Here is a 26,551-nt window from a genome sequence, read left to right as displayed (position 1 = left end):
ACCGTACCCATGTACTTGATAATGGACGTCCTTCTCTACTTCCTCCATGTCCCAACAAACTCAGTGTTAGGGAGAAGTTTGACATCAAGCCTCCGCCTGAGATATCTCTGGCGCACGGCGCCTTCATCTTTGATGACTATGCCATAGGAGATACCATCTTTGAGAGGACAAAGGAGGATAATAAAGTAGGATTGTCTATTGAAGACAGGCGCTTTTTGGACATCATGGATAAAGAGATGTTCATGGACGAGAGCAATAGTTGGGTCGCACCACTCCCATTCAGAACACCTCGCCAAAGACTCCCTAATAATAGAGAACAGGCATTTACACGCCTAACCTCCCTTTTGCGCACACTGGAAAAGAAGCCTGAGATGAAGTGTCATTTTGTTAGCTTCATGCAGAACATCTTTGATCGTGACCATGCCGAAGTAGCCCCTCCTCTTCGAGAAGGCCAGGAATGTTGGTATTTACCTACCTTTGGGGTGTACCACCCACAGAAGCCTGGTCAGATCAGAGTTGTCTTCGACTCCAGTGCACAGAAACAGGGCATCTCCTTGAATGATGTTCTTCTCTCTGGTCCTGACTTGAATAATAGCCTCTTGGGAGTCTTACTGCGTTTTAGAAGGGAGCTGGTAGCTGTAACTGCAGACATCGAGCAGATGTTCCACAGCTTCATTGTGAAGGAGGAAGATAGAGACTTCCTTCGATTTCTCTGGTTCAAGGATAATGACACCAGCCAAAGGATTATTGAATACCGCATGAAGGTGCACGTATTCGGTAATAGTCCATCTCCTGCAGTAGCCATTTATGGTCTTCGACGAGCAGCGGCTTATGGTGAGGAGGAATATGGTTCAGATGCCAAACACTTTGTAGAGAGAGAGATTTCTACGTCGATGATGGACTTTTGTCAACACCCACAGCTACGGGAACAATCGATCTGTTGACACGAACAAAGAAAATGCTGGCAACTTCAAATTTAAAATTGCACAAGTTTGCTTCTAATAGCAAGGAAGTAATGAATGCATTTCCGACCGAAGATCATGCGAATGGACTCAAAGATCTCAACTTGGAAGTTGACCCAACCCCCATCCAACGTAGTCTCGGACTTAGCTGGGATGTGAAGGGAGACACATTCACCTTTCATGTAACCGACATTAAGAAGCCCTTTACTCGGAGAGGGATACTGGCTACTGTCAACAGTCTCTTCGACCCACTTGGGTTCGTTGCCCCTGTCGCCATTGAAGGGAAATTCCTGCTGCGAGAACTCTCAGGTGAGACTTGTGACTGGGATTCTCCCCTCCCTGAGGACAGAGAAGAAGCATGGAATGCCTGGAGGAGATCCCTACAAGATCTCAAACAGCTGGAGATTCCTAGAACATATGTTTCTACTGCTCTCTCTAAAGCTCTGAGGAAGGAGCTCCACATTTTCTCTGATGCTTCGGTCAAGGCGATTGCAGCAGTGGCATATCTTCGTGTCATCAATGGCGAAGGAGCATGCCACACTGGGTTCATATTGGGGAAGGCCAAATTAGCTTCACAAGCTGCTCATACCATTCCCAGGCTGGAACTGGGAGCTGCGGTTTTAGCTGCTGAGATAGCAGAGATAATCACAGACGAGCTGGATTTCACTTTAGATGCTGTGGAGTTTTACACGGATAGTAGAGTTGTCCTGGGGTACATCTATAACCAGACAAGACGGTTCTATGTATACGTAGCCAACAGAGTGCAGCGTATCCATAGAGTGTCAAACCCAATGCAATGGCACTATGTGTCTACTAAGCATAACCCTGCAGATCATGCCACCCGCTCCGTTCCTGCAGCTCTGTTGGGCACCACCACCTGGTTTACAGGACCTGCCTTCCTGTCGCAAATGGATCAGAATCAGTCTCTGGAGGAGAGGGAATTTGACCTCCTCGGGCCAGAGTTGGACAATCGTTGTCAACGATTCGAGCGATTCTCTTCTTGGAGGTCATTAGTCAGAGCCATTGCTTTTCTCATACATGTCGCCCAGACTTACAAGTCGTCTGATGATAGAGAAAGAGACTGCAGCTCATGGCACTACTGTGCTAAGCCTCGTACAGTGAAAGAGTTGTTACAAGCAGAGGAAGTTGTAATCAAGAGTATTCAGAGGGAAGCTTACCAAGAAGAGCTCACCTGCATCGCCAAAAAACTTGACATCCCCAGGCACAGTGCTCTGAAAAAACTGAATCCTTACGTAGATGGTGGAGGTCTTCTCAGGATAGGAGGTCGGCTTAAAAATGCAACTTTGGATTTCCAAGAGAAGTTTCCTTTGATTGTTCCAGGACGCAGTCATGCTGCGCAGCTACTTGTGGAGTATTACCATGATCGAGTCAAGCATCAGGGTCGTGTGTTTACTGAATCAGCTATCCGAAATGCAGGGTATTGGATTATTGGTGTCAGGAAGCTTATCAACAGCATTATACATAGTTGCATCATATGCAACAAGCTTCGTGGGAAGGTAACTGAGCAGAAGATGGCGGACTTGCCCATCGATCGCCTGAGCACTGAACCTCCCTTCACGAAAGTCGGTCTTGATGTTTTTGGACCTTGGACAGTTGTCGCAAGGCGCACGCGAGGAGGACAAGCTCAGTGCAAAAGATGGGCTGTTCTTTTCACATGTATGAGTATTCGTGCAGTACATATTGAGCTGATTGACAGTATGGATTCATCCACCTTTATAAACGCCCTTGAGAAGGTTTTTTGCTCTACGAGGTCCTGTCAAACAAATTCGGTCTGATTGCGGGACCAATTTTGTAGGAGCCTGTAAAGAGTTGGGAATTGTGGTAAATGATCCTCAAGAGCCTAGTGTGAGGAAGTTCCTGAGTGGAGAGGGTTGTTCATGGGTCTTCAATCCACCTCATGCGTCCCACATGGGAGGAGCCTGGGAGCGGATGATAGGAGTCTCCAGGCGCATACTAGATTCCATGCTCCAACAGATCAGTCCTTCCCGCTTGACACATGAAGTGTTGTCCACCTTGATGGCAGAGGTTACAGGAATCGTCAAATCAAGACCCCTTGTTCCTATTTCAACAGACCCAGATTCACCTTTCTTGTTGACGCCAGCCATGCTCCTAACTCAAAAGGGTCATACACTCCTCCCACCTCCAGGTGATTTCAAGGAAACCAATCTCCACAGACAGCAATGGAGAAGGGTGCAACATCTTGCTAATACTTTCTGGAATAGATGGAGGCGTGAATACCTCTCAACGCTTCAAAGCCGAAGCAAATGGCAAGAGGAACGACGAAATCTAAGAGAGGGCGATGTCGTCCTTCTTAAGGATGCTCAAAGTAAGCGTAATGAATGGCCTATGGCTCTTGTGACCAAAACTTTTCCTGGCAGTGACAAAAGAGTCAGAACGGTTGAACTAAGAGTTGTAAGAAATGGGACAATCAAGACATTCCTCAGACCTATATCGGAAACAGTTCTGCTCATGCCAACGGAGGACTGATATTTGTGAGGTCTTATGTGAACATTCTTAGGTTATATGGTGGTATCTAAACAATACCAGACGGGGAGTGTCATGACATTCTTTTGTTTTTTGTTCGCTGGCGCCATCTTGTGGCAGTTTGATGTTATAACAGAGAAGTTGATTATTGTAAACCATTTTCTTAGTGGCTGGTTTAGGTCATGTGACTCCTGGGTTAGAGGTTAACCAGGAAATAGCCACTGTATTCTAGTTTTCTTCCCATGCGGTGAGCCAACGAGTCATCTCTCTGTTTTCTTTACGTTTCGTGCCTCAGAAAGGCTTTGCCTGTAAGTTTATCATTTTTGCAGTGTTTGCATGAATGTGTATATAAATATTTGTAACTCATTAGTTTGAGTTTAAAAGGAAAACAAACTATTCAACAGTGATGGCATTTTGTTTATAATTACATTGAGAACTGATTGTAGCCTTTTAATATGTGCTCAGAGAATATTTGTAAACAGCGGAAGTTCATTTGTGTTTATTTGGAGAATATTTTGTAAAAGACATTTGTAATCTTTGTATGTTTCAGTTTTACAAAAAGAGAAAGAAGAGGAAAGAACAAAACAGTAAAGCATTCAACTTTATTACAGTCGTCTCCCCTTTTTCTGACTCATGTTAGCTATCTGTCAATGTTGCGTAGATGGAACACGTATCTAGGACAGAATATACGTCATTATAATTGTGTCTTCAAATTTGATCTCAGGTGAAGGGCACCACTTAGTAATGATGTGATTTTAATGTTAATGATCAGACTAGATGCTGTAAAGATATAAGTGCTGCAGACACCTTATGTGGCTTTAATATAATTTTGATATATTATTATAACAATTATTAATTTAAAAATGTGTGGCCATTTGTGATAATGGACCGTTACGGATATAAAGTATTTGGGGTTTTCGGCAGTTTACATCATTTTTCTGTTTTTTTGCTATGGCATTTTCTTATTTCAATGGTTTATAGTTCTCCTAATACAAATAAGTTGAATGTCTAATTCCTTCACTTTTTGGTGTTGTTTTTTTCTCTTTTTGTAATAAACACCAATGTAATCAATATTTATTTATGTTAAAGCTATTGTCAATTTAGTGTATGACAGTTTTGTGTACACGCTTTTGACATCAGTTTATTGTAAATATTTTGTGTTTTTATCATTCTATGACCATTATTATTCTATTCCTTACTAATAGAGAGCCGTTTTTATTTTCCTTCGCATCAACAAACTAAGTTTAACTGCAATCACAAAATACCTTAGGCTATCAAAAGCAGTTGCATTCATAGGACTAACGTCGTTTTTGTTGTCATTCACTACAACAATTACGCACAATTTGACAACCCCTGCCCATTAAGCTCCATTATTTAAATATTCGGGGCTAGTTGTCACAAGGCTTTTCTCCTCCGCCAGAATAGACAAAAACATTTTGCAGTTTTAAAAACTTGTCTAACTTGTGTATGTCTCTACAAGCCTCTGTCAGTTGTCGAGATGTTGGATGGATTTTGTGTTTGAATCTGTGCATTCCTTTGTAAAATAACTGAAACAGAAAACCCCTTGAAGAAGCCAGACTTTGAAAAGTCACATGACGACTTCCATACTACCATACTGCATTTTTAAACACCTCATGTCAGTATCCCCCTCACCCATTCGGCTCCGAAAGAGATGGTGAAATCCACTTAAAATTCCAGGGTGGCCAGTATTCCTAAAGGATGGGGGCACTCAGAAATTCTTCTGTGATGACAGCATAGCTTTGATGTCAGTGTTTTTCTTTTTTGTCTTTGGAGAAGCAGACAGGGCTACCTTGAAAATGCTTTAAAGCATACCTTCCTTATTGTGCGATCGTTTTACACGCATTTCAATTAAAAAAAATCTAAATATTAAATATGTACTTTTCCACCTTACAAAATAACAAAGCTTTGAATTGATATTGAGGGGAGTGAACATAACAGAATTCATTTTTGTTGTTGAACTATCACTTTAAGAGTCTCCTTAAAGCACCGCCCACCTGGAAAATGTTCTGTCATAGAGATCAAGAATTACGCTTAATGAGAGCCACAATCCATGTGTGATTCATAATGTATTTTCCTACCTGTTATGTGTTATTCTTGTGTAGTTTTCCTACCATTTTTATAGCATTTCACTATATTTTAAAATGGTAGCCCAGCGGGTTTCTCTGATCTTACTTGCCAGGTTTCATTTGATGGAGTGGTGTGTTTGGCATCCCTTCTAAAGTATTCTAAGGTGTTTTCATTTAGCGTCCATTTGCTGATTTACTGTTAACAATAAAAATCTTGCCACACACGTTTACGAACTGTCATTATATAATATTACACAGCAGGCTTTTAGTACGTAACAAAAACTCTTGCCAGTTTCCACAAACAAGAAGTTATTACTAGATAATATATATCCCTTAAGCATCCGTAGGCTGTTCCCTCCAGAGTTTTTTTTATCTTAGAAGACCAATGACACTTGATTGGTGTCATTGTGTTAATGGTCAGCGCCCACCCCATATATCCACACTGCGGTATTCTCGACCTCTACCTGTAAGCCTACTGTATTTTCCAGCGGGGTGATTATGTATGAGGGCAGAGCTGATCTAAAGCCCTTGGATCTGACAGCCCATTCTCCCGCTTGGCCTTTGATGTCCTGCTCTCATTCCTTCTCCGTTGGTTGGAACAATGGCGAGAACCTTTTGGCACAGTGGGCACAATGTGATTGTTGCTTTTGTTGGTTCTTCTATTCTCCAGCACACCACAGGAGAATTTAGACCTTCTGGACTGGCTTCTGCTTCGGCTAGGGCCTTCAGAAGCTTGTCTTATTTGGCTAGGATTGAATAGAACATTTGCTTTCAGGCATATCAACCACAAAAATTACAGGTATATGTAATAAAAATAGATGTAACTGTAATTGCGAAAATATTTAAATCGAATTCAATAGACTGAAACCTCCTCAGTGCCTAGAGCCAGATGCAAATGGAAAATACCTGTTTCCACATCGCCCGCACCTGTTTTGTGCAAGTTACCAGATGTTAAACGAATACCATAGGACAATATCGAACGCCTCAAAAAAGACTGTTTCCATGGTTACCGCCATTTCATTCGCCTGGTGCATTTTTGGGATTCCAGGTAGTGTTGTTGTTTTATTTTCCACATGAAAGATGACCTGACGTGGCAACTTAGTGTGCATCCCTTGGGCACGGGGTGCGATCATGGTGGGCCGTGCTGCTACTTGATGCGGACCAGTACAAATAATCACCCGAGCGCTTGTTTATTTTCACCTCGGGCCATAAAAGATGAGCCAAGGTTAATTGCCGTGATGTGCGAATGAACTCTCTTAAGCAGTGTTACTCAACTGGAAGGTCATAGGTCTGTCTGAAACATGGACTCCAGCTAGAACACAACGATAAAGGCAAATTAATGAGATAAATGTGTGTAGTTAGCAAAGTACAAGTAAATTGGATTATCACATTTTAAAAGCGAAGATAAGACGCTAAATACAAAACGCAAAAATGATTTTTTTATTCTTCTGCCAGCGCACACGGAGTCAGAGAATCTACAGAAGTCTGGCCTGATTTCTGGATTTTACAATCCTGTTTTATGCGGCCTTTCAAACCATGTGGACCAAATGATGGAATTTCACAAATTTAGGACTGCAATCTGTAACATTTGCCTCTATATCGCCATCTCTGTTTAAAACATGAAATTGCAGGTTACTTTACATAATAACCTTTATGTGGGTTTGGGTCAAATGATGCCAAACTGACATTTTCCATGACACTGTAACAAAATCCTCAATACAGACTTTTATGTAGTTGCTAAATGACTGATTTTGTTTATTTTTAACAAAAAATAACAGATTACAGGTTTAAAAAATGATTACGCTGTACAGACAATTGTTAGGCAGCGAATACGTTGTCTCGAAAACTGTGGGAGGTTTTATTTTCTGTAAAGCAAAATGTAATTTGGATGAAAAAGGAAGACTTTGGCTTTATGTTTATAAAAAACAAGCACCATTAATTGTTATACATAATTATGAAAGCTGTAACAATATACACTAAAAGTCAGACTACACTAATGTTTGACTACATATATAATCTCTATATATTTTAATTTTACATAACACAAATAAGATACATATTCTAGAAAGACTGTTGTTACACAAGTACTTGTTCGGGAAATCTCTCCAGCTACGACACTGTAATTCAAATGAAAAAAGTAAGCGGCATTACAGGCAGCGACAACAACATGTTTACAAAATAAGTAATTCGAAGAAACCTCGAGCAGCGTACAAACATGGCAATTACGGTCCAGTGAAAAGCCGGATAGACACACAGAAGTTCTGTTGATTCACCGCCACATTTGAAGCTGAACTACAGGGCTACTCGCACACATCACAGACGCTCGCCCCGCTAGACAAACACGCAATGACTCACTCCCCTCTCTGTTAATGCAGTACAGAAGCTTAATGAAGGGTAACTGTGGGAGATATTATATCAAAGGAACTAGTGCGGTAAAATAAGACACTGTGACCGTGCTACGCAAACATCTCGCAGCCGGTTCGGGAGTTTCGCGTTGGAACTGACGGGGATCGGAAGTGGAGGATGAAAGCTTTGGACTGAGGAAGACGACGTTAAATGGGAGGAGGTGGCCAGACACCGCCGGCCAAAATTTAGGGGCTTAAACCACATAGTTGGTTTCTGAGGGTTGGCTGGAGTCGGGTGATTCCACGGTGTCCCTTGCAGCCGCAGGCTGTGACTTGTGCTTGGGACCAGAGACCCGCTGGTTGTTGGAAACCGTGCCGCGAAATCCTGAAGAAACATTGATACAATGGTCCAACAATGGTTAGACTTCACGGTGCCACCATGTTACATGTCCAAAACTCTATTGTAACACCATAGTTAGTGAAGTAATAGATTTAGTAATAAATGCAGGCAGAAATCGTTGACAGAAACACTTTTTGGGATCAGTTCTATGAAAGTCTCCTCCGGCTATATGGCATAACAACAGATTACTCATTTTAATCCGTTTTCAGGTGTCATTTGTCATCTGGGATTTAGGAATAGGGGCTGTGAGATCTTGCTTTACTCACTCTTATTACAATGACGTCCATGCCATCCGTCCCTGCACTGACACCTGTTGGGCTCTACGCAGGTCCCGTGTGCTCCACAGCTGGGCTCGCAGACAGCTGCACACACATACACAGACATACACAGACACTGTTTAGTCTTGGAAACGTATCACGTGTTCACTAAGCCTGCGGCCTTAGTGGAAGGTTTAGGGTGCGATCAGTCACCTATGGTTCGTTTTTTTGTACAGTGCATTTATTATGCAGTAGCTATAATGTCACAAGGACGCATGTTCTTTTGATATCTACATAGATATTCTTGTGCCAAATCGGGTTAAGCTTACCTTTAGAGCACAGTTCTCCATGGTAACCTTTACTGCACTTGCATTTGTTCTTTCCTATGCATTTGCCCCCATTTCTGCAAGGCTGCCGACATTTACCTGTGGATTAATGAGAGCATTTGATTGGACAAAAAATGAGTCAGTGCAGTCAGTGTGAGTCATCAAAAGATTTTGGTCTTTGTTGAATTTGTTTAAAAAAATCCATTTTACAAATCTTATTTATAACCCATGATCTTGTTTTGTTTAAATGTATTTTTTATAACAAAGGTAAAGCAAAGTTCTGTGATGTTTTGGCTATGATAATGTACAGCAAAGTAAATGAGAATACACTTTCTCAATCCTTGCGGATCTTTTCGCACCTGCATATGCAAGCGAATGTCAGTGTGTGCTTTGTTCTTTGACAAATCACTGAAATCAACACCCATGGTAATACACAAAGGGAGGACTTCACTGAGACCCCGGACGTGTATGTCTGCGCATGTTTTGATAGAGAACATGATACTTCTGTGAATCAGAGAGCAACAACTGGTCTAACAGTATGAAGCATTCGATTTGACTTGAATGTTTTCAATTTTCTCCCTTTTTATATCAAGCAGCGGGTATGTGATGTAAAGCCACGCCTGATTGCCATCATGAACCGTGTCTTTGAAGAATAAGAGATCAAATGTAGGATTAAGTTATGGGATTTATGACACCAAAAACGCATGCAAGAAGCATTTCCTCTTACTCTAATGGTCATGAAAACCTTATGAGCTCACAAGGGGCTCTTTAGTGATCAGGGTGACAACACAACTGCAGTACATCCTGTGTTTGCCCACATAGGTGTTGTCCCATTTAACACCACTATGAGAACACACTTGTTTACTCTGAAAACTGTTCTGAGGGCAATTTGTGGAAATGAGCCCATTACAACCAAAGAATAACAACGCATGCTTTCCCTTTGAAAGGATAACAGATGTAATTGGAGGTTAATAGGAGTTTATAACTATTTCATTTAATTAGGGTGTGTCACAACGTTTACACATTTTTAATCTGCTTTTATGATAATATTGATTGTATATTTATACCAGATGTAACGTAATGCTCTTATATGTGTCTGTTCAATACCCAAGGTAACATGCATACTTTATACATACTTTGCACTTTTGACAAAAGCGTCTGCCAATTAAAAAATGTAAATGATGATTCAGTTTGGAACATGTTGCTAAACTCACTGAGCTCACAGCGGATCCCCTCAAAGCCAGCGGCGCAGACACATTTTCCGGGATGGAAACACGTTCCTCCATTCAAGCAGGTGATGCTGCAGTTTGCTGTTAATGCAGTCAAAAACAGACTCTGTCGATTAAAAGTGTCACTTACTGCAAGAGTAATAACAATCTAATCTAATCTGATTTGGTTTGGTTCGTCGTGCTATTTTTTAATTCTTTCTTTGTTTAACTTTGTTTGCATTCCTGTTATGACTTTGTATCATTGACTGTGTTCAGTATTGCTACTATAGTATAAAAGAATGTTACAATACTGGGGAATTTCAGCGTTATGGACGTGACATTTTGCATTATGGATGTGACATAAGATTGTTACGATTATATTGAACCATCTGTTCATATTTTACTGAACCCTTGTTGATAGAGTCTAACAATCAAAAAATGTCAATCTATGAAAAAATATACATATTTAAAAAAGGGAAATAAACATGCGTTATGGATGTTACAAAAAAAGGATTCCCTTTTTGGTAGGCGATAAACTTTGATGGATTTCTGTAAAATAAAATTCACAATCCCAAAGGGATTCCTCTTTATAGAACATAAAATAGTTACTTCATATTCATTTTTATGTTTCAATTTATGAGGGTTATGTAGCGTTATGGATGTGACAATACTTAAAATGGCACTTACCTGACTATTAAAAATCATGCACTAAACATGAAACAAATGCTTTACAAACATTTTTGTGGTCAGGTTGATATTTTCACGGAATTGTCCTACTACAGAATTGTTACTATACTAAGAAATACTGTACGAATCTAACTAGTCCTGCAGTATTTAGAAAACAACATAAATGTTACGGCGCATGCACGCTTTTGAGGCCCAAACTTCCGGTACACATGCCCAAAAAAGTCCCAGATTATTTCTGATGCTAACCAATAATTTCTGTATACAATATTATATAAATAATATATATAAAAATAAAATATAAATTGTTATATTATTAGCTACTAGCCAGACCGATCAACAAACTCAGACCGGAAGTTAACTTCGGGCCATTCACGTGCGTCTGATGAAACCGTCTATAATATCTACGGAAGAAACGTAAAGGCAACTTATAGAAAACTGTGTTCAAACGTCTCACAAACAAACCTCTCTCGCAGCTGGATCCATGGTAACCAGGAGGACATATACACACACCCGGGCTCATACACTGACCACCATTCAGACATCTGGGGGAGCACAGAGCTTAAAAGAGAGCAGAAACCAATTCCTGTTACTTTTGGAGCTATTTGGTTTGCTTGTTTATAGTGTTTATCTAATATTCGATTTCATGTGCTTTGATTCGCTTTGTACGTCATCAGCCTTTGATCCAAATGATACGAATGCAAAGGAAAACTTAATATTCTACAAGCTTTTGCAAAATAAACAATTTCAGTACATCATTAAAGTAAAGTTAAAAACATGAGAAATCACATGGGTACGGTTAATATATGTGTAAGTTTATATCGGGCTGCAGGTTTTTGATATGCACAGCTCACAACCTGGTGGTTTTGGCAGCTGTGCGGGCAAAAACCAATCAGCCAGAAACTATGTTGGATGAAAGGTGTTTTGTGGAAGTGGTTTAGGTACAAACACAGCAGCACTACAAAGAGGATATTGAAAACATTTTTAACGTCTTTTTTTGTAAACCGCTCTTTAAAGTTGTAAATAGATGAAAAACACATGTTTATGCCTGCAAACCTGCTCAGTAATTTTTTTCAACAAAAAACGAACTCAGGCTTTACCATGCTTTGTAATTTGCACGAGACATTTTGGGATTTCATGCCCTGAGGTTGAGTATAATCATCATTATAATAAACTATACACGTTCATCAGTTTTCAAAGGAAGTTTGTCTTGCAGAACACATTTCCATTGTGTATTTTTCATGAATCTGTTTGTGGTGCACTCCTTACATCTGGTTTTCATAGGGATGTGTTGTCGCAGGTATGCTTTTAGACCCTCTGGAGATCCAGTGAGGCCAAGCTATTGATCTAAACTCCAATATGTAAATAAGCATAAATAACTAGACATGTGCGTTAAAAAAATGATTTACCTCTCTCGCAGTGAATGCCGTAAAAACCATCCTGACACTCGCACACTTGCCTCTCGTTGCAGAAGCCTCCATTGCGACAACCGCCGGGGCACTTTGCTTCAAACGAGAAAGAAGAAAGACAACACGGTGAGACTTTTTCCTTTTCTTTTTTAATCCTCACCAAACTTCCTATAACTTACTCCCTTTCGGCACCACTTTAAGGACATCAAATTCCAAGACAAAGGCCAATGAACTCTTTAACAGCATTTCCTTCAAAGCAGCATATAAAGACAGAAAAAAAAACTCTTTGAGGCTTTGAGGTGAAACCACAATGTCAACAACTCTGTAAAGTACAATGTAGAACAGATATGGAGTAATACGAGCTATTGATGTTTCATTGGAATTCATTGTAAGTTGCAGTTTGGTTTAGTCAGGGTTCATTCAATGCAACATCCATGCAGATGTTTTGGGAAAGCCTTCCCGCAGCTTCCGTCTCTATTAATTGTAATTGCATTGAAAAAAGTATCTTTTCTTCTATGTGGTACTGGATCACAAAACCAGTCTTAAGTAGCCCGGGATCATTTTTCGTAAAAGACACAAATACATTTTATGAGTCATAATGATTCATTTTTATCAGGATATTAAGTAAAGATCATGTTCCATGAAGAACTTAAATATATAAAAACTTTATTTTTGTGAGTGGATGGCCTGCCACAGTGCCCCTGATTTACAACTTCAAAGGCAATTTTCTCAATATTTAGATTTTTTGCACTTTTAGATTGTGTTTTAAGTGGTTTCTCATCCAGATATTGTCATACCCTAACAACTCATACATCAATAGAAATCTTATGTATTCAGCTTTCAGATTATGCAAAAATATAAGAATGGTTTTCCCGTCCAGGGTCTCATGTTTGCTCCACAGAAGAAATGAAGATTATTTTAGGGTGACCTGTTCCTTCAAACTGCGTTAGCCATGTGCTAGGATTTAAGTTCCTTTGAGCGAAATTCAAGCAGCCGCGCATGTTAAAAAAACAACTTGTGGGTACAAGTGATTAAGGGACCCTCAGCTGTCACTAGGAAACACTTTGCTTCCTCCCTACGGGGTGGCTTCACACAGATGGACCATTTGATCTGTGAAGTCTCCACACCGAATGGAGAGGGGTGGAAAAGGGTGTGTAGGGGAATGCAACACCGTGAGGTTAGTGTCTGTGAGAAGAGGGGGGATCAGAGAAAAACATAACACGCTCATTCTAAAGGGCTGCAGCTGGCAGAATTCACATGACCTCATGAGCCAGCGATGGCTTTGTGGGTGAGGTTGAGAGTCAACCATACCATGATCTCCCTCTCTCACCGACTAAGGTTCATGCTACCCTTTAAAAAAGAGAGATGAGGAGACAAAACATTTTCATTTGTATCTCAGGAAAAGTAGTTCATATCTTGCGTCTTGTTTTGTTCAATAGGTAGATGAGATTTGGGCACATTACTTCACAAATGTTTTCTCTAGAAGTGCATTACAGCTAATGTATTCCTGTAGGCGTTTTCACCTAGAAATTATCTCAAAGTCATTAGAAACCTTGGGGAAATGTACTCCCAGGTTATCTCGTTTCAGAAACAAATATCTAACCACTTGACAATTTTGATTAATATTACCATCCAAGGTTGGATGACAAACTCACCTCTCTGGCAAGTCTTGAAGAAGATAGCTTGGTGTGGTGTCCTCAGAATGATGTTTCCACCAGCATCCATTACCAGGATGGTCACTTCAAACGCAGCGACACCATCCTGATCCCCTAGGCACGGGAAGCCCACCTGGACCACTGAGAAGACAAAACCCGTTTGATGAACTAAGCATCAAAGAGTCATGTTTCTATCTGGCGTTACACCAGAAAATGATCAAAACCCATTACAACTACAGTAATGACTAAACTTTAGCAATGAGTGAAATAAACGTATAATTTGAAATAATGAATTCCATAAATAAAGTTAAAAAAAATCTGAATGAATGAAAAAATGAAAGCAGACCTGAAGCTTTGTGCGGCACTGACCCTAAGAAGGGAACATTGACAGTAGGGTCATCCATAATGTCCTTGTCCAATGAGCGCAGCGTCTGAAACTCATAGAAGTATTCTGCCTAAAAGAAAAACGAGAGATACGACATATGGGAAATAGGTGATTCAATGAAAATCAAAACGTTGATTATAATAAATAAAAGTGGGAAATTGGACATTCTGCTATTTTAAAAAAACATTTTGCATTGCAAAGAAGTACTTCTGCAAGGAAATGTAATAAATGTGAGTTTCAAAAGTAACAAGGGTCAACAAAGTAATCACAGAATTTGTCATTTTAGGGTGAACCGTTCCTTTACGTTTGCAGGGCAATCAATTTCCCCCAAAAGAACGGATGACCTCGACCCTTTGAGAACACACTTGTGAAGACAGCCATGATGGGAAGGCAAAACACACGGCCCACAAAAAAACGGTCCCAAAAGGAGATGAAAGCAAGGCAGACGGCTCTTTTTCTCCCTTTCCCTCTTTTTCTGGTCTCTAGATTTGAGTGTAAAAGCTGGCCAGCGTTTGATGAAGGGAAAAGTACACAAGCTGTGTGGAGAGTTTAGCTAATCCTATAGCTGAATGGCAATAACCAACATAGATAACTCTTGCCGCCAGGCTTTTATGTCGGGGACCTTTGTTCTAAACCCTCAGCGGCTGTCTTTGAAGTGAGCGCTAACAGAGGCCAGGACAGAGCGGGTCCTCTCTTTTTCTCCCTATCCCTCCCCTTGGTTTTTAAATTTCTCTTTTTTGCATCTCTTTCACCAAGTCAGTGTGCTCTTCACAGATTATGATCCTGGTGTGCACAGATGGATCATTTGTCAGGAGAGATTTCTGAACAGTTATTTTAACTTTTTTAACAATATGACGTCACATTCAGATATTAAGATCTATACGTGCAAACGTGTAAATGTCACAGAGAGCCATTCAGCAGACAATCCATAATGAGTTTATGTATTCAGTGATGTTATTAAGTTTATTATAAAAACAATTGCCAGTGCAATTAAAGGTGTATAGTTGGACATGACGAATAAACATAAAACACCATGTTATATTATTACTTGACTATAAATCTGTTGAGTTTATGAAACGATATAATTAAACCAGAGCATGGAAAACATTTGCTCTATTACAAAATCTTATAAATTATTTTTTGTGGGATGGCCTTTCCATATGCTGTCATTACTTGTAACTTAATCATAGAGTAAGTGCTGCAATACAAATAAATAAATAACGCAATAAATAAAGCCTAACTTTGTTTCAACACTGCTTTGTATAGACCATGCCAAAACCATAACGACAAACAAAGACGATCAACAAGCAATAACAACCCAACAAAACTTTCCCCTTTACAATAAAGTGCAGGTTTTGGCACGCGTGTTTTCAGTGTAGTGATGGCTGGCCAGATGTTTGGCACATGCATGAGGAGGCGCGCTCACGATGCGGTCCCGCGCTTTGATCCGCGGTGCGCTTCGTTGCAACACCAAGACGCAAAATACCGCAAGAGTTGGAAACGCTGGTTTTCAAAAGATAAGAGAAACCCGTGGCCTAATTTGGTCAAGACTGGATTTGTTGTACACTACAAGCTCGAGAAACTTTGTGTTAATTTGTAGGAATAAACTTAAATAAAATATAAAGTTCACTCAACAAAGTATTTAGGCCCCTGCTATGTTTCAGAATTTGGGATGCACTTCAATGTTATTCTTTATAGGTCCAAAATGTTCACACATACATACCCTATACATTTCAATATACGGTTCGTGCATATAGCTGGGAGGTATTACTTAAAAGTAGTGTAAGTAGTTTTCTAGAATAATTATTTATGTCTAAATGTTTTCAAAAACATGAAAAACATCCTTGATATGTATCTATTTTTTACAAACAAACACCAAGTAGACTCTATACAACAATAATCTGTACAAAACTTGACACAGGATTGCAACTTGCAAAACAAAGTGGCACCGTACCTGGTCAGTGGCTTGCCAGGTGAAGTTAACGTGGTGGATATTGACAGGTATTGCTGGCATCCGTTGCTGTGCTTTCCTGAAGTCGTGTGTAAATGGTGCCATTTTGCCCTCGGAGACAATTAAAATATCTTCTTCAAAACCTACAGGATAAAACATTAAGCAATCACAAGCCTTTTGATTTTTTACTTTACATTTTTCAGTATAGAGTTCATTCATTCAAATGCTATTGCCCCGTTACCAATTAATATTCTTGCTTGATTGGCATCGATCCACATGTACAGGCTCCCTTGCTCAGGGGCAGCTTCGATTAAAAGAGCCCCAAAAAGTAAAAGGCACGTTTTAAAGTGCAGCTGAACAGCAGGCGTCGTGGAAGCCATCCCTTGGTTTATCAGTGGGTTGATATGAATACTCCGGTTTGTTGGATCTCCGTTCTTGCTTCAGTCCCGTGCACTACAAACTGTGTCGCAAGCAAGTCTTGTATTGACAGAATGATTCGAGCGCACTGTTTCGCAGGCTACTTGAACGCACTAACCATTGCAATTTACATATCTCGCCACGAGGTGGCATGGTGGAACGCCAAACGAGTCTATCATCCATGATTAGCCTACAAAATACTTTTCTTATAACATTATTAAACATTAAACAACGTGATAAGCAAATATGTAAATGATCTTATCTTACATGCTCTTAAGTAGGCCTATACTCTTTTATAACCAAGTAAATGTATTTTATAACCAAACTTTTGTATTTGACATATACATGAAATATAAATCAATTAAGAAAAGAAGAGCAAAACCCAACGTGTGTATCTGTTAAAATTCATACGTTTATAAAAATATAATCTATAAAATATAATATATCATTTGTGATGTGTAATGATTTGATGAACCTGTTGAAAAGATTATAAGGCTACGAAATTGAACAATAATAAAGACAACATTCTTTTTAGTATTTTAGTTATTTTATTTTTGCCACATTCTTTACAGCAATTTCCTGGGCTGGACACCAAACGCTCTCTGGTGGTTCGTGCTGGTTAGGTCTCAATGAAATGTATGTTGCAGGTAGGGCCTATAAGAGAAGTTAATATTGACAAAATGCAGACTTTGTAAATCACCCTAAAACATAAGATGTACTTAAAAAAGGAAATAAAAAATTGGGAGAAAAAAACAAAAAAGAATGGATACATAAACAAAAAAACGCTTTTCCTTTAAAGCTGGCCGCCTGTCCGCTTACTTCAACGTCACTTCCGCCGTAGTTCGCTGTGTGCGTTTTTCGTGCAAAGATGGCGTCTGCACAGCTAACGGATGAGGAGCTTTTCTCTGAATTAAAACGACTCGGCTTTACACCCGGCCCGGTGACGGAGAACACGCGACCGGTGTATTTGAAGAAACTGAAAAAGCTGCGAGAGGAGCAGCCACAATCGCGAGGATCCCGGAGCGGGAAAGCGCGCAACAGCACCGGGACGATCAGCAACAACGGCGGCGGCAGTAGCAGCGGTAGCGGTAACGCCGCGGCGCGAGCTCCGGGATTAAGCGCCAGGCCACCGGGCAGTGACGTCACGCGTCGGAGCGCCGGCGGACGACCGACGCCGAACGAAAAGCGCAGGACAGACAGAACCGGAAAGTTCGTCCTGGGCTTCAGCTCGGACGAGTCGGACGTGGAGGCGCCTCAGAAGAAGGCAGGCCCGAACGTCGGCAGCGCCAGCAGGAGAGACCGCGGATCCGCTTTACAGACACCCATCAGGCCCGCGGGAACACCCGCCGCCTCTCGCAGGAGCGAACACAGATACTCTCTCGGGTTATCCGTGGACAGAAAAAGCTCATCGGGGTCTCCATGGTGGGCTAAGTCCAGTATAGATGCTGATGGTAGAGACTACGGCGAGCCTAACGACAATTTGGAGGAGACGGAGACTAACAGCCGGGCTATAAACGGGAATAAGACGTTTTACGTATTGAGTAACGTTAGTAGTAATAGTAGTAAGCTAGTCAAGGATTACTCCGATTCCGACGAGGAGGAGGAGGAGGAGGAAGAGGGCGATCGAGACCGTCCCCGCCGTTTAACTTCCAGACACAGTCCGCCTAAATCATCTTTCTCTTCCCCGTATATAAGCGCCCGGGGCTCGGAAAAGACTCCGGACTTTAGCAGCCGAGACATGAAGGAGGGCGAAGATAAGGAACCGATGGAGTTTGGGGCAGGCTTCCTTAGCCACAACTACCCGAAACAGTCAATGTTGTTCTCCGTGGACGACGGTACCAGCAGCCCGTCTGCTTTTACGAAGAACCACCTCGACAACGGGGATGACGAGCCCTCCAGCAGCAGTAGTAGGTTTAGTATCGGGCTAAGACCGCGGTTTTCCTCTTACACCGGTCTGCCTGCGACCTACCGTACGAACCACTCGAACCACACCGGTTCGAATCACTCCTACAGTCATTCCTCATCCCTTAAGCCCAAGCACACGACGGTCCCGGAGGACGAGCTCCTGCAGCAGTTTAAACGAGAGGAGGTGTCCGCCACCGGGGGCTTCAGCGCGCATTACTTGTCAATGATCCTCCTGACGGCCGCCTGCTTGTTCTTCGTGATCCTGGGCCTCATGTATCTGCGGATGCGGGGCTCCAGCATCTCAGAGACGGATGTTGCCGGTGAGTATCAAAGTGTAGGAACAGTAATGTGTAATGTGTAATTACATAATGGAAAATCAGCTTTTTATATATATCCTTCTCAATCCAACCATTCAAATTTTGGTTTTGACCTTATTTAAGTACGATTTAATTGTGTTGTATTCGTTTCCACCCACCGGATGACATCCCACCAGTGTACCCCAATACATTACCAGTAGAGACCCACAGAAACTCATAGTCTCCTTTAAAACCAATTACCATTATGGCCATTGTATCCTTATATCCATTTGAATGTCTCTCATGGGTTTTGGGTTTTTTTTTCTTTCATTGGGCCAATTCTTTAACAACCATGCATATCCTTAAAGTGATAGTTTATCTGAAAATAACAAGTTCTGTCATCATCTACTCGCCCTTTTGTCATTACAAACCTGTGTGACTTTCTTCCGCAGAACACAAAAGAAGAGATTTTGAGAAAAGTTGTGAACTTGACCCCATTTACTTCCATTGGTTTTGTGTCCATATGATAGAAGTGAATGGGCTCCAGTGCTGTTGGGTTACCAAAATTCTTCAAAATATCTTCTTTTGTGTTCTGCGGGAGAAACGAAGCATATAAGTTTGTGAGAAAATGATGACTGAGTTTTCATTCTTGGGTTTTAGTGAAGTTTTATAGCGATCCTTGGATATGTCCCGACTCATATTTATATACCATGATGATGGTGCACTCTAGTATTTAAAAATACCATTATACTATAAAAATAATTTACATGATTGAAACGATTGATTTATGAATCCCATTTCTTTATTATAGTAGCCTGTGCCGATTCGCTAACCAAAATCATAGAGCTTGTGGTTTTCTTAAATGTCACGAATCATGCTTTAGAAAGTTCCTCACAGTTCCTGTCATTGTTTCTGCGACTTCGTAAGGCAAACATTTCTAATCTACATAGCAGTTATCGCCTCAGACTATTTTCACCTTCTTGGACAGGAAACGGCCCATGCCACTGCAGCTTTATGACACACAGAGAGGTATTTTCATTAAAATAGGAGCGAGCTCCATGGCATGTCAAAAAGAACTGTTCCACCCCTCTGCCTGGTCGATTGCAGGTATCTGGTTAACCTTTGGCCAAAATACTGTGACTGGGGAACTGAAAAGTATGAAAAGATAATGTAAGAATTTAGATTTAAAAATCACACTTATTTATTTTTCCAGAAAAAATTAGCTACAAACATTGTGTTCAGAAAATCATCATGTGTGTAACATGTATTTTACATTTTCTGTGCTGAGCGCTTCCAGTAATTTGATAAATACCCCTAGCCGCTCTTACAGTGTTGTAATCACTCTATAATATGAGAGCCAGCATTTATCTTATGAAACATTTCCCCCAGATAAGAGAAAAATCAACGTCTGTGAGCCTCGCATGTTCTGCCACTCAGTTTAAATGGAGTGAAGTGCTTTTGAAGCGAGAGGCGTCTCTTGAGAGGAAGCGACTGATGAATTACAATGTATATTTGTGGTATGGCCAGTCTCTCGGGGAGAAGGCTTTGGCTGAAGTGAACGTTGCAGACATCTAGGTCACAGACAAGCTAAAGCGGACTAATTGTCTGTGTCTCAGGGGAATCTGCCCAGAGAGAGAGTCTGACTTCTCTGGTCGTCTGAATGCCTGACTGTCACACTGATGTAACTCTGTTACATAGATTTATTCTTCTGTGCATTAAAGACCTGAAGAATACGGCACACAATATGAAAACTTTCTATATTTACACCTGGATGTTCTACTATATGTTATTACCCACAATGCAAAGCTCTTGACCCTGCTGTTGCAAGGCAATGAAAGAACACGAAATTACTTCTATTGACTTTCAAAGTTTTTACTTTACTTGCCTACGGAGATTGTGATATTAAACGTCTTACGACGTCAGACGTCTCACATTTGATACCCCAGACGAAATAGAACCTGTTACTGAGACATGCGGGGCCCTTACTTTGATAAATCAGGGCCTGGACTAGAGCAAGGATAGAAAAGAAATGTTCAGACAATGAGTCAAGTGTGAAAGGTGATGGTAGGCTCTCACCATCAGTCACTCCCACATGTGAGAGACTTGAGCTGATTCTGCTCTAGTCACTCCCTCTGTCTGTCAGCATGGTTAGGAAATGCCGTTTGTAATCATTTTTTCTACAGACCCCTGCTGCTACTGGACTACAGAAGATTGAGCCTTCTGATGAGTAATGCTCTTTTTTCTTCTCTCTGTCAGTTAAGAGCCACCCGTTTGGACCTGAGTTTAATGAGCAGTATGTAAGTATCTGTCTGGACAGTTGTTTGCTACGTTTTAAACTGAGTTAGGTGGCTGAATCATTTGAGGTCCCCTTTCAATCAAAACAATACTGGTTCTTTTATGATCTGGCCTACATTTCCACTCTAGAGGGTTGAGTGATGTAATTAATAATATTTATATATGTATATATATATACTATTATGTGTTTATATAATAATAGAAAATAAATATAATAATTTATTTATATTATATAAGTTTTAGCCATTTTATTATTCTCCAACATGCTCTTTACATACTAATGTTACCTCAACAGGACGTCAAAGACAGAGACCTCATCCTCAACCTTCTCCTTTCTCTACATGACTATCTAGCCCATGTCGCAGGTGAGCGTGCTAGTTAAAATCCACGCTTTACATCACAGGACGTTTATACGTCTAATGATGAAACTTTATGGTTTTTAGTGTCAGTCCTAGGTGGACCACCGGTCCCTCTGTGCGTTGTCCCGCACAGCATTTTCACCCCGTGTCCCGCACGTCGCATATTAAGAAAAAGTCCCGCATTTTCATCAGTCTGTTGTTTTTAGTTGTCACATTAAGAAACGCGTTCTTTAACCCGAAACGCACAGAAGAATCTTTTGCGGCAGTGTTTATTTTAGTATTTAACAGCGCTGTGTCAAAAGTACCAACCCGGTGCACACCAGTGTCCAACGAGCTCGTACTAACGCAACTATTTTTTAAAGCCTGACTTTTATCCAATGTATGAGAATACGGCAGTGATATCTATTAGTCATCAATAGGCTGCGACGTCTGTCAGTAGATCAGGTGGCGATCCTCCCATGTCAAAATTTCACTGAAACATTGTAAATCTTGAGGCTTTGAAACTGCGTTTAGCCTATAGGTGTGGTTACGCAATTTGAATAAAAATATTTGCAATACATGAAATTAATTATTTAACAATAATACATTTAAAAGAGAAAGATCTTCAAAGTGTACAACATAACTCCATCTGATCTATTCTCAAAATTTAAAGAGACAGTGAACCTTAAATTGAAATCGCCTTTAAATTGTTATTTTGTTATGTCATATTTTATTTATGCCTTTATTATGATGTAGTTGAAATGGGCTGAATAACAAATTATTTTATAAGCTACGATTTTTACAAAAATGTTTTAATTCTGTTGTTACATCACAGTTGTGCGCTACCTTTCAATGGTGTCCCACATTTGGTGTTTGGGGTGTTGGTCACCCTGGTCTGTCCCCTAAGCTCAAAGTTTTAAGACAATGAATTCTTGTTATTTCTTTAAAGGAGAACACGATTGTGGGGATCCCAACAATCCTTTAAACAGAAGTATCTCCTTCAGCGAAGCCTCCGAGTACCTCAAGGTTTGTTTGGTTATTTGATCCTGTATTTTTTGTTGCTGTCTCTGCTTAGGCTTTCAGGGTGACTTGAATTATTTATTCGACTCAAAGAAGGTTGGTCTTATTGAATTAAACATGGACGCTTTCTCAGAATTGTAGAATGTTTAAAAGTAGCACTAGTTGCTATGCAAATATGAAAAATGCCTGTTTTAATAAAACATTTTTCCTTTAAGCTCCAAAATAAAGCCTATGAAGACTTGATTGAAACGTCTTTAGAATGGATCATTAAAACCAAAGATGTTGTGGGAATAAGGTAAGAAATATATCTACACTTTATCTACAAGTTTATAATTTTTTTATAAATTGTTTAATGTTTTGACCGATCCAATAGGAATATATGATGTATTAGGGACAGTGTATATATCCATAAGGATGTTATGTTCAGTCTTTTATCTGTATGTTTTGTGTGTTCACCAAATATATGCATTTTCTGTGCAGGTTGATTGGTTCTAACCCTGATGAACCCATAGAGGACATATCGGACATCTCTCGGCTGGAGTCCATCTACCCCCGCATGTCCTTTTTCTGCCGCTTCAGACGGGCCTTCTTCACCGTCATCCACAGAGTTCTCCTCATCCTTGCAGGTGCTTGTTGTGGTTTTAGTAAAATGTAGAGAACAGATCAGGGATCAGTTTTCCTGTGTTTGGATTTGTGTCGGCGAGAAGGCAATTTCATATATTCCCCCTTTTATTCTGTTTCTCTGAAGCCATCGTTGTAGTTTGGGGTTTGGTCTATTATATGAAATACAGATGGCGCAGAGAAGAAGAGGAAACCAGGCAGATGTATGACATGGTGGAGAGGATCATCGGTAAGCCCACCACATCACTTCAGATTACAAGTTTTATCCAGTGATTAGGGGTTATGAGAACCTTAAATCCATTTGATTGCTATTTGTCCAGATTTAATGAGGAGCCATAATGAGGCCAGTCAGGAGAACAAGGACCTGCAGCAGTACTTGCCCATTCCTCATGTCCGTGACTCTCTGGTCATGCCTCAGGACAGGTATGCCATCTTTGAAAATGACAGAATGAAGAAATGCTAAAATTAACTGCAAATTAAAGGTCATTTTCAGTTCCATTTTTGAATGACTTTATTTCTTAATCCAATCAGTTCCAGCTGGACAAAATCGTTGAATATTTTGTTTTACTGCAGTAAAATATTTTCCATTACTTAAGTAAAATGGAACGCAAAGGCCTTTTCATGTTTCCGGAATTTGGCAGAATCTTCTCCTAAAATGTTAATCCACTTATTTCCAAATACCAAAGTCGAAAAAAATAGATTTGTTTGTCAATTTCGCAGAAAAAAGATGAAGAGAGTATGGGACAGGGCTGTTGCGTTCCTCTCAGCCAATGAGTCTCGCATTCGTACAGAAACCCAGAGAATTGGTGGGGCAGATTTCATGGTGTGGAGGTGGCTTCAACCCTCAATGTCACCTGATAAAATGTCCAGCATGCCCTCCAAAGTGTGGCAAGGCAAAGGTAACACTTGCTTCATTTATTCAGATATTTATGGCAAACGTGGTGTGCTGTTAAACATGCTAGCTTTCATATCAGAGATCAAAATGACCAGTTTGTGCCTTCATAGATTTTAATTAGCTTGTTGTTTCTCGCAGCTTTTCCATTGGACCGGAGAAATTCACCGCCAAACAGCTTAACGCCATGCTTAAAGATTCGCAACATGTTCGACCCTATAATGTGAGTTTGCAGAGAACCCTCAAATGTGTCCTTGAATTGATACACGCATTTTGATTGGACGATAAGTGAATTTACGTTATTGTACTTAACAGGGAAGAGGGGGAAAACTGGCACCTTGCCATTCAAGAAGCCATTTTGGAGAAATGCAGCGAGAATGATGGAATCGTTCACATAGCTGTTGACAAAAACTCAAGAGAGGTTTGTGTCTTCTGTGGTCAATTTGCTTTCTGGGTTTATATGTCTAGAATAAACGATATGTGGATGTTTTAATAATCCTTTATATGTTTTCATTTGGTCTAGGGCTGTGTTTACGTGAAGTGCCTTTCAGCAGAGCATTCTGGGAAAGCCTTCAAAGCACTTCATGGCTCCTGGTTTGATGGTAAGTGAATGTTGATTATCAGAATCTCTCGGAATCAGAAGAGCAAAACAATGTGACAACTCTGGGTTGATGCAAGTACATAATTTTTCGATTCTGTCTGTAATTTTCATTCATCGCTAAGAATCGCCTCATTTCAGTAGATGAGTATCCAACCTGTAGTATTTCGTTCTAGGTAAGCTTGTTACGGTAAAGTACCTGCGCCTTGATCGCTACCACCAGCGTTTCCCGCAAGCCCTGGGCTGCAACACACCCCTCAAGCCCACCAGCTCCAGCATGAACAGCATGTCACGCCTGAACCAGCGATCAAGCAGCACGTCCAGCTCTCTGTGTTTCTCCTGAGGGACGTGCCGACTACCACCACCATCCTCACTGCTCTCTCTTATGCTATATTCAAGGCTCCTTTCTCCTGCGTCCTCCTCACCAATGAGAACCGCATTTGGGAGCTTTTACAGTAGGGCAACTTGAGTACACACTGTCAACTCCTGTGTCAGCTATATGCAAGCAATGGCATCTGAGCTGTTGTTATTCTTTATCCATGTCGGTTGGTATCGGGGAAAGCAAGTGATACGTGGACACTGGTGTATATCTGGTGGAAAGAGCGCTGCTCGGGCCTTCAAGAACTTTGTTTAGGAGAGGTGGACACCACGATCCGCTTTCTTTCCCATATTTGGTGCAAGTGGACCATTTCCATTTTCTCAATGCGTTTTCTTTGTCCTTTTTTGATACGCTGTCTTCAAGGACACAAAATTGCTTCCAATTCTGTTCCGATATAAAAACACAAATGTGAGCGATCAAACGGTCTTTTTCGATCTCAAGCATCTGCGTTTTTACACAACTAACTCCCCTCCTTAATTTCAAGGAGCTATGTTGGGCTATACATAGCTGCATGTGCTGGTTAAAGTATGCCTATATTTAAGCTTTGAATTGTGTCATATATTGTGGATGTTTATTTTCCTGAGGATGTTTTAGATTATGTATTCGCGTTTGTTTTCCCTCTTCATTTTTTTTTTTGTAGTTTTTTTAGTCCATGATCGGCATGCGCACACTCAAGAGAGGGGATGCTGTAAATATATCATTGAATGGTGGTGGTTAAAATCATCTGTATAAAATTAAAATCGTAATAAGCTGTCGTTCATTTCTTGCCAACAGAATAACTACACTGATTTTGCTGCGTTCTGAAACGTCCACATGGTTGTATTGGACATAGCTTTGGAAGAGTAATGAACATTGGTTCTTTTCCCTTTTAATGCTGTGTTTCTGAACACTAGTCACAGTTGTTACAGCCTGATTATATTAAAGTATATAATTATTTACTGTTGTTTATATTTTAAAAGTTATGCTTTCTCCATTATAATTGATGCAAATATTATCTTTTTTTTGTCCATGCACATATCTTGAAAATTTTAATTCCAAACTGTCGCTGTTTTTAAATGTCCCCAGTCTTTCTAAAAATTCCAAAGGAGACGTTGTAAGGATGGAAGTTGTTTTGGAACTTCCTTGTACACACTTGTGCTGCAGTCCCAGCCTGTCGGTCGAGATCTGACGATCCTCTGATTTGTACTGGGACACATTCATAAACAGAGAGCATGTCATGCTGCTTTGTGTCTATTTTGGATCACAGAAAGATTTATCAGCTTTTGTTCAGATGCAGTTTGGGTTGATATGAGGTAAATAAAATGTACTTGTTTATTAATAATGTTTTTCTTTCTTGTGTAGTGTCATTTGATCTTTTAAATGTTTATAAAGTCTTGTTTTGTATTTATAGAACAATTACCAAGACCGATAGGGGAGTGGGGCTTTAATTGTTTTGTAAATATAAAAAGTAAATATTGATTTTATATAAAGAATGTTTTAATGGATGTAACAACAGGATGTAGCAAATACTAACACATCTCCAGTGATTGATTATGATTTCTAAAATAGCCTTGTAATCACACGTTACAGCTTTCAGTCGCCATGACAGTGAATTAAAAAGCTTTTTAAAACTCTTA

At 40.3% G+C, this 26,551-nt stretch overlaps 2 protein-coding genes across 2 annotated transcripts; one reads left to right on the top strand and one right to left on the bottom strand.

The window, feature by feature from the left end:
• Nucleotides 1–7,161: 7,161 nt before the first annotated feature.
• On the bottom strand, nucleotides 7,162–16,646 carry wif1 (wnt inhibitory factor 1). The gene is made up of 10 exons (XM_056748668.1): nucleotides 16,416–16,646; nucleotides 16,178–16,317; nucleotides 14,185–14,293; nucleotides 13,839–13,979; nucleotides 12,184–12,279; nucleotides 11,240–11,335; nucleotides 10,097–10,192; nucleotides 8,886–8,981; nucleotides 8,566–8,661; nucleotides 7,162–8,284 (listed from the first exon to the last, which is right to left on the bottom strand). Exons 1-10 carry the CDS (start codon nucleotides 16,552–16,554, stop codon nucleotides 8,154–8,156), a joined length of 1,140 nt encoding a protein of 379 aa, XP_056604646.1. The 5' UTR covers nucleotides 16,555–16,646; the 3' UTR covers nucleotides 7,162–8,153.
• Nucleotides 16,647–17,422: 776 nt separating this feature from the next.
• Nucleotides 17,423–26,260, top strand: lemd3 (LEM domain containing 3). The gene is made up of 13 exons (XM_056748948.1): nucleotides 17,423–18,816; nucleotides 21,049–21,089; nucleotides 21,383–21,452; nucleotides 22,375–22,451; nucleotides 22,661–22,740; nucleotides 22,926–23,071; nucleotides 23,194–23,295; nucleotides 23,387–23,489; nucleotides 23,787–23,965; nucleotides 24,100–24,181; nucleotides 24,274–24,379; nucleotides 24,482–24,560; nucleotides 24,733–26,260. The coding sequence occupies exons 1-13, from the start codon at nucleotides 17,460–17,462 to the stop codon at nucleotides 24,897–24,899; spliced, it is 2,589 nt and encodes an 862-aa protein (XP_056604926.1). The 5' UTR covers nucleotides 17,423–17,459; the 3' UTR covers nucleotides 24,900–26,260.
• The last annotated feature ends 291 nt before the right edge of the window (nucleotides 26,261–26,551 follow it).

The sequence above is a fragment of the Triplophysa dalaica genome, chromosome 5 (assembly GCF_015846415.1).
Source record: "Triplophysa dalaica isolate WHDGS20190420 chromosome 5, ASM1584641v1, whole genome shotgun sequence".
Taxonomy (NCBI): Eukaryota; Metazoa; Chordata; class Actinopteri; order Cypriniformes; family Nemacheilidae; genus Triplophysa; species Triplophysa dalaica.
This window is presented reverse-complemented; position numbering and strand designations above follow the sequence as displayed.